The 8,912-nt window shown below is 38.6% G+C and overlaps 1 protein-coding gene across 6 annotated transcripts in view; it reads right to left on the bottom strand.

The window, feature by feature from the left end:
- The window catches only part of LOC138056655 (TNF receptor-associated factor 4-like), a 9,531-nt gene extending 653 nt beyond the window's left edge, over window positions 1-8,878 (bottom strand). Inside the window, exons 1-8 of one of the 6 annotated variants that reach the window (XM_068902510.1) lie at window positions 8,824-8,878; window positions 8,702-8,743; window positions 5,880-5,927; window positions 5,095-5,176; window positions 3,631-3,696; window positions 2,881-2,922; window positions 1,640-1,717; window positions 1,260-1,343 (exon numbers count right to left, since the gene is read on the bottom strand). In XM_068902510.1, coding sequence (XP_068758611.1) covers window positions 1,260-1,343 — 84 coding nt within the window. In that variant the 5' untranslated portion in view covers window positions 1,640-1,717; window positions 2,881-2,922; window positions 3,631-3,696; ... (2 more) ...; window positions 8,702-8,743; window positions 8,824-8,878. Of the gene's footprint in view, window positions 1-1,259; window positions 1,344-1,639; window positions 5,070-5,094; window positions 5,177-5,879; window positions 5,928-8,669; window positions 8,744-8,823 lie in introns of those variants that run through there. The other 5 variants (XM_068902508.1, XM_068902507.1, XM_068902509.1 and 2 more) reach the window with 5 other exon arrangements.
- Between the last annotated feature and the right edge of the window lie 34 nt (window positions 8,879-8,912).

Genomic DNA, 8,912 nt, shown 5'->3' with positions numbered 1-8,912 from the left:
AGGAGAAAAGCAACTATGAGCCCAAGTTTAAAAAATCGTTTTTACAGATCAGGGCCTCGGTTGTTCGAAAGGTGTATAACACTATCCAGCGGATAGAGTGGTTTTCAATTGTGTCGAAAGTAATTAGTGAATTACTTTGGTTTATGATTACTTCACTCAGTGATTGGTTCAAAGCTCTCGCGCCACTTTCTCAACCAATCAGAAGTGAAACAAAAACCAATCGTGGCTTGCGCGTGCATATTTTCCCGCGCTTTGTGTCGGCTACGTGCAATTACTTCGAGTTTTGATTGGTTAACTGGATTGTCTCCGACCTTTTTGATTGGCCAAAGTAATTACTTTGGTTTTGGTTTTACGAAACTCAATTGAAAACTGCTCTAAACACTAGCAAAACCAATTGAGTTATCCAGTGGATAGCGCTATCCACCCTTCTAATTACTGGGGCCTGTGGCCCGTTTCTCGAAAGTCCGATAACCTTTCGGGCCCGAAAAGCCATTTGTGAAACTGGCAACCGTTTGCTTTGGAAAGCCGATCATTTGACATGTTTTCAAGGTAACAAAAAGGAAACTTACTGTGAAGCTTGACGACTTAAATCCTCTCCGTTCTTAGGATACAAAGGGAATTGTGACACCCGGAAATGGCCCGTAAAGTTTCAGGACCTTCGAGAAGCGAGCCCCAGGGGTGCATTTTTCGAAAGTCCCGAAACTTTTTGGGCCTTTCTCGGGTGTCACAATTCCCTCTGTATCTCAAGAACGGAGAGGATTTAAGTCGTCAAACTTCACAGTTATTTTGCTACTTGGTATCTTGAAAACATCTTAAAATATCGGCTTTCCAAAACTACTGGGTGGCAGTTTTACACATGGCTTTCCGGGCGCGAAAAGGTTTCGAGTCTTTCGAGAAATGGGCCCCAGTTTCGCAAAGGGCGGATAACTTTACCCAGTGGTGGATAAGTCAATATCCAGAGTATGCGGTATACTGGTACTCCGCATTAAACGTGGGCCAAAATTTCTTACTCACCTTTTAACTAAATGTTCTTACTGTGTGCATATTCACAATACGAGGGCAAATGCTGAAATCTTTGCAGAGATTGAAACTGAAAGATAGTTATCCACCGGATAAAGTTATCAAAGGTTTTAAGAACAACTGAGGCCAGATTGCTATTTTGCGCGTAAAATTAAAGTTAAGTCGTGCACTTGTGACGTAATCAGAGACAGCATGTAAATCGGCTAAATTGACAACACTTGGTGAAACCAATTTCTCACCTTAAATTTACACCCCATATCAGTGTACTGACATGGTACAATTGCTAAAGGGCAATCCCCATCAACATCCACATGTGCTGACATCTACAAAATAAAAAGCCGAAGAAACTGACGCAAACCGGAAATGAAGACCAGATCAGAACCCCAGAAAAAGGGTAGAAACTACGTTCTAGTCGTATCATGGGTCTATAGCACCAGTTAACAGATAAATCAGAGAGCGTTATCAAAATCAATAATTATTGAATAGTCTCCTGGAAAATGGTTTTGAACAATAGTTTCAAACTACTTGAGCCAGGAACAGCAAGAGCACAGCGAGGGCTACAGGCAACGTAATGGTTGGTGAATCCAAAAAGAACAAAACCGTAGAATTTGGTGATTACCTGATCTCTTGGAATATCTGTTCTTCTGCAATTGTTGATGCACTTAATGGGAACTCCTCTACAGTTCTCAAGATGGTTCTGGAAAAATTAATAACTTTTTGGATCTTTGTTTATTATTTATTTTTTTTACTTTATTATATTTATATTAAACATTACTATAATTAATATAATTAGTTACTATCTACAATACTTAACATAAGCACAAACAAACAAACTAAGAGAAGAAAAGGAAAGACAGAAAAAGAAACAAAGGTTAAGGATAACAAATCATTTCCCATTTTTTACATTGATTTAAAGTTTGCTCTCTGCGTAAATATGTTTGAAAAATTAATAACAGTTGCTTCAATTTTGACTCTTTAAACATATATAAAAAAAAAAATACCCAGTTCTCTTTTAATCCTCTACACTAATCTCTTTACATTACATATCCATAGCATCAAAATCAATTATACAATACAAGCTAGAATTCTCTTGTTGTGCCTGATGATGGAGTCAGTAAATTTGACTCTCGTTTCTTACTCTGCTGAAAAGTTTGGCAATTTGATGTTACAACTACAGTATGTGTTCAGGGCATTGTCAAGGAAGTACTGTAAGGAAGAATCGAAATGGTGAGTGATTCTTGAGCAATGGAGGCCAAAACATTGTTTTTTTTATCAAATAACCTTGAACTGACACCAATGATGTAAGATTAAAGGTTTCAACAAATGCAGACAAGGGTTATGAAGTCTGGGCAAGCCCTCCGCTTCTATGATGCTGCTGCATGATAGCAATGACAAGACAGTGACAGTATTATTGTCGAAAATGCAAATAACATTGTTTCCTATTAAAAAATCACTGTTTAATTTCTCTACAAGTAGCACACGAAAAACTCTTTCAAAAAGCGGCTAAATACCAAAAGCAAAAAACATTGTGCTAATCAAGAGGCATAGCTCAGTCGGTTAGTGCGTGGCCTTCGACCCCATCATTTGATTGACGTGTTTCAACTTTCCTCTGTTCCATGTAGCCGTAGCTTTGAATACCATAAAATGAAGCATTGACAGAGGAAGGAGAGATAAAAGGTGCGCACCGAGGGCCACAATTTTGACTGTCACAAGTTACCCTGAGGCTCGTAAAATTAACTTAAGGTCATTTACCTTAAGTTAGTTTTTCATAAGATATTTTGCATGACAACACTCAAAAGAGAAAAATTTTGTAACAATGACGAAAAGTAATCGACAAATTTCTCCAGTATATGAACATACCAGTTTTCATCTTTCTGACTCTGGAAAGCACGGGTGAAAGATGTTTCACTTGTTAAGACAAAAAACTTGCAAAAAAGAAATAATTATAGCTAGAACAAAGGTACTCCACTATACAATCTTACTTTTCTGCCCATAAAATTCCGACATCTAGACTAGTACAGGTAAAGTTTCAAGGTGGTAATTAATCATTCTAAAGTTGGTTTCCAAGTGCTATTATTTTTATATAATCATGTTATTTTCTTTTTCAATAAATGTGGATAACTATCAAAAAGGATCAGCCTGTCGAGAACACCACCACTACACTTCAATTACATAATTTGTACACAATTTCTGAAGCTGCCAACTTGAATTAATCCCCTGATTCTTTAAATCTGCTCAAAATTAAGTGCTGGTCAGTGCTTTGTTTTATTTGGTGGCTCCAAATAGAGCCATTTGTTTTCAAACTAAGGTTACCGACAGATCACCAACTGTCGGCCGACTGTCGACCGACTGGTAGTCTGTGTTTGTGGCAAAATCGGCCAACAGTCGGCCGACAGAATTAATTTTAACCCTAGCTGATTTAAACTCCCAACTTTATAAGAATTTCCAGGTAGAGTTTTGCATCTGAATCAAATGATGGGATTTTCTCCATATTTTGGTTTCTACCTGGAATTACATTGGGCTTATAAAAAGTGGTTCGCACAATGATCACATTAATCTTACCTCATCTCCTTTGTGCAACACATTATGTTTTACTTTATGAAAGGATATTGAACAACTACTGACTGGGCTGCACGTGCTTCCACATAATCAGCATTAGCTTCAGCCCAAACTGCCCTGTGAATACACATAATTAATAAAGTACATGTTTTTAAAGAATATACAAACAGGTCGTACTGAGTAAATCCAGGAAATCAAAACAACCCATTGGGCAAACATACTTTTTTTGTGCTGTGAACCCATAGTTTATCCGATATAAACAATCTGAGACTCGGATATTTTTCCGAGTCTACATTTCTCCTTACATTCAATTATATCGTTGTTGTTTCATCGTTAACACATTGTTAACATGGGCAACAAAGTAGTGGAGTCAGTAGCACACATGCTAAATATGGCTGCAGTGAGCTTGCATAAACTGAACTTAATACCTTGAGAGCCATAATGCAGCATGGATCCCTTTTTTTGAGCGCCTAAAAGACCGGCAATTCATAGAGACTACCCATCTTGGTACTCCCCCATACAACCAAAGCCACTCTACGAAAACAATCAGGCAGTGGGATATTGGGATGTACCAGTGTACGCCTACCACACAAGAAGTGCACACCAACAGAGGAGACCTTAGGATCATTGACTAGCAGAACAAGACTATCACTATGCTGGAGATTAACTGTTCCTGGGCCGAAAATCAGCAAACGCCCCCTTATGCTGGGAACTCAAGAAGCAATAACAAAGCTATCAGATTGACCAAGTTAACATCATAATGGATGTCCTGAGCAGGTATTCAAAGGGACTCAGAGGTGCAACGAAGAAGCTACTGGAAGGACGCATGCAGTAGGGAGGTGCTGAGCTGAATGCAGAAATCCATTTTGTGTGGTAATTTGCAAGATCCTTCAAGGTCTTATGCTAGAGAGTCACAGACAACAACACACAGATACAGACCATAGGACTATACAAGATTCTATAGAAGATCTGGAAAGAAGCAGACTAACAACAATTTTTATAAAAGTGACGACAAATGTCTTGTAAATTTAATTTCAAATGTGTCGTCACTTTTTTAAAAATTCTGTAGAAGCTATTGGAAGGACAACATTTTCTTTAGTTTTATTTAGTTTTATGGTAATTCCGCAGACATGGCTAGGTATGGCAGCACTGCCTAGCTTGTGGTTTAAATTCAGATCTGGCATCCAGATGTAGCATACTGCCCATATAATGTAATACAGTTTTTTCCTTCAAATCTGAAGCTGTTGACATAACTGCTGCGCACAACTGCTCTTCACTCTGAAGAGAGAGGACAAATCATAGCAACTTAAAGCAGATTGAAATCTCAGTCTTTGGTGAGATTGGAACAATGGACGGAGTAACCATGCAGACTAAAACCCCTTGAGTAGAGGACCAAAAGAACCCACACGAAGCCACTTCAGTGAATAGAATCCACCAAATAATAGTCAAAGGAAAGTGCTGGAACCACTAATCCAACACTTCTCCCATTAATTTTATATTTTACACCTCTTTTACCTTAAGTGGGCTGCGGTCATCTAATCGTACGGTTGTTCAAACCACTTCTCACATAATTTCTACCTGCCTGGGCATCTGGTAACTGCAAGGTGAGTATAAGTACAGTACATCACCATCACAGCTTACAATTTACATTTAGGGAGCAAATTACCCTGTATTTGATTGAAATTTTGATTCAGATACAAGACATGGAAGAAATTGAATTTGAATTATTGTGAAACAAATTCTCACCTTTTCAGAGCTGCCTAAGAGTTCTGAACTATCAACTTTAATAAAATTATTATATCTAAACCTTGATATAAGAAAGGTAATGGTATAAATTACCCATATTTACTACATATATTTAGTTAGGTAGTTTTTTTTTACAACAAATTGCTCGCATATGTGAGAAACTACATTATCACACAAGAAACGAATACAGTATATATCCAAGCACCCATGCAAACAAACAATCAAAATTATCCATTTTCCAATTACTATTACTACCATAACTAAAACAACCCAAACTTTCACAAAAATGCTAAACTTAGGCTTAAACATTATTTTTTAATGTTAGCATTGGTAAAGATTTGGGTTCTTTCAGCAATGGTGAAACAATGACCTGCAACCTGCAGTTAATACAGGTCTTCCATTGTTTTGTACCATTTGGAGCCCATATAATAAAAGACTAAAAGTAGTGTGTGACCTTGTACCTACTTCAGCACTAAACAGTTTGGAGAATTAAATGTCAATACTTCTGGTTATGGCCTTTTGGTTACATAAAACACATTGTGAACTTAGCTCACCCGGAGCCTTGAGCTTGCTACATGAGGATGGTGAAAGGAAAACAGTTCCTGCAACATTTACAAAATCATTATTACAGTATTTAGGATAGCATACTGATTTGAATTAACATTGAGCACACAGATGTTTGTTTGATCAATGTTCTGCAAAGGCTTCGACGAAAATATTCACGATTTTTACTGACAATATCATTCACATCAATAAATTCTCCTTAACACCCTTGGTGATAAAAAAACACGTAGCATTCAAAGCCAATGAGGTTTAGACTATTCAATGGCCATTTTCATGTAAGTTCAAGATCAAGGTAAGACATACACATGCTCAATTTTTGATAAAAAAAAAAACTCACTTCCTTTTTTTCTTCAGATTTTCAAAGTGTGTTTGCTTAACACCTGACTGGCACAAAATTTCAGCTTTGATTTCATGGTCCGCCATTACCCACGTTCAAAACTGACCGATTGGACCTCAGAAGGTTGGATCCAGGGAATTTAGTGACTTCAAGGGCTCACTAGCTTAAAATTTCAGCGTGTGAATGCAGCTTGTTATATATGCAAATTGCGAGTTTAAAAGTCTGGAAGCCCAAAACTCCTGTGCTGGGTATTAATTCTGTGGCGTACACGAGCATTGCATTCTTAAACTAGTGAGCTTTTCACATCATTTCTCCTCAATCCAGCTCTCCCAAGATCTTAAAGTTAGTAATGATGCACCATTAAAATAAAAGGAAAATTCCAGTTAAAATAAACGGGTGTCTTTTTGAAATCAAGGATTAAAACTTTGGTTGCTTAGTGTTTAGTTAACATAGGGTAGTTTTGAAATCCAAAGAAAAATAAGAAATGATTTTTTTTTTTTTCACAAGGGCACTTTAACCAATGAGACAAAAGCTATAAGGGAGGTGACCTGGGTCCAGTGGTTAGGGCATTGGGTTTGCATTTAGTTTCCCTGAGTTCAAATACCGTTCTAACCTCTGGTTTGGATTTGTTTCCGGTTGACTCGGATTCAACTCTACCAATTGCTTTTCAAATAGCCAGCTGGTTACCTCCTGCCAGTTGGGGTACTTGATCGTGTTCCTTTAAGTTTGAATTGTTTCTTTTAGATTATTAACCCTTTGATGTCCAAACCGGCCTAAACCGGCCAGACTTAGTATTTTACTCTGTCTAATGCCAGACAATTTTACTCGTCAATGGGGAACCCCTGGGAGTCAATGGGTTAATCACTCACTGAAAAACTATGTCCCCATTAAAAGTGGAGTGTCGGTGAACTAGCTGGATAGCTAACCGCACTCTGCTATACACGTAAACAAACCATTTACAACTTTTTTAGCATTTAAAATTACTAAAATGCTTGCATTGATGCACAGAGAGACAATAAAAATGACCTCAGCACTAAAAGGGTGTTAAAATACAGACAAAAGAAGAAAAGCTCATCTCATCATACAAAATTAATTTTGGCAACCTCGTTGCCAGGGTCTCTCTTCGGGGTGGCGAATGGTAAAATCCGAGACTCGCCAAGACGCCAAGATCCTAGTTAAAAATCCGAGCCCAAGACTCCTTCATAAAAAGTTTCGAGATTCAAAAAGGGTAAGAACAAACCATGAAAAAACGAGACTTTGACACTTATCAAAAACGCTTTTGAGATTTTGAGATCCTGCTAAAATTTTCCGAGACCCACATTTTTCGAGATACCATTCGCCACCCCTTCTCTTGTAGCCAGTTACAAGACAGACCATGGAAACGAGGTTGGTGACTCCAACAGGATTTGAACCCATGGCCTCTGCAAGAACGGTCAATGCTCAGTACCAACTAAGCTGTGAAGAGAAGGTCAATTTGTTGGGCTCACTTGTTGCGGTGAAGGACTTGATGAATGAAATGAATGTATAATTATTTGAAATGCATGTTATAGACTAATTCCTTTGGGGCCACCAAATAGGTGATATAGGTGCCTAGAAGAGACAATTGCTTAAATCAGTAGCCCATAACTAGGAGCGAACTGCAGTGCTTTTGCAGACCGCGATTTATTCTTGGATTGAATTTCGCGTGAATGGGACTCCTGCAGGAGCCCAATGACAAATCATAAGAAATTAACCTGACGTTATGGCACCACCGGACCAAACCTGTCTTTGTCTTCTTGAGGAAAAGGTAGTCTAAAAATAGATTGGTCTGTAAAAGGCTTATGTTCACTCCTAGTCATGGGCTCCTGCTTAAATTGTCCACAAGTGCACAGGTCACTTCTCTCTCATCATATAATTTTTCTGCTTTTAAACCATTGACTCCTGGGGTTTCCCCATTGACGAGTAAAATTCTCTGGCGTTAGACAGAGTAAATACTAAGTATGGCTGGTTTAGGTTAATGGGTTAACCTGTAACGCCTAAACCAGCCATACCGGCCATACTCTGTCTAACGCCAGACGATTTCACTCGTCAATGGGGAACCCCCGGGAGTCAATGGGTTAATCAGTCACTGAAAAACCCATTAGAGCATGTGGAATTTAAAATGAGGGGTGGTCCACAGGGATGGTCCATGGACCGGGTCCACAGCGATTGTTCCATGGACCTGGGGTCCCATGTTTTTATGTACGTCCTTTTACACGGACAGACATGTACAATGTACATGTACATGTACATGAACGTACATTGTATATTACTATAGTTTACATAGAACTGGGGTCTAAGACGGCAATTGCTCCTCAGCTGGGCTTCGACCCCGTGACCTCCTGCACAAAAGTACGAATGATTAGTCGATCGCTTAGCTGGTTGAGCTTTTACGCTTTTTAACGTTCGTTACATTTCGACTCACGCAATGAAACTTCGCATGTGCTTCAATCTCACCGCTAAAATGTCTCCATTCTTTGAAACAAGCCCTCTTTCAACCTAAAAAAAATACTGCACGTCAACCTTTTAAATCGCACTTCCAATGACCAATCATGAGAGAATACACCACTAATTCAAACCTGATCCAAATAATGCTCCAAACTTGAAGCCATAATTGCGGGAGGAATAGCTCAGAGCCGTTTTTGCTTGGTACGTGGTGTATGCGAAC

This window comes from Montipora capricornis, chromosome 7, assembly GCF_036669925.1.
Source record: "Montipora capricornis isolate CH-2021 chromosome 7, ASM3666992v2, whole genome shotgun sequence".
In the NCBI taxonomy this organism is placed as follows: Eukaryota; Metazoa; Cnidaria; class Anthozoa; order Scleractinia; family Acroporidae; genus Montipora; species Montipora capricornis.
This window is presented reverse-complemented; position numbering and strand designations above follow the sequence as displayed.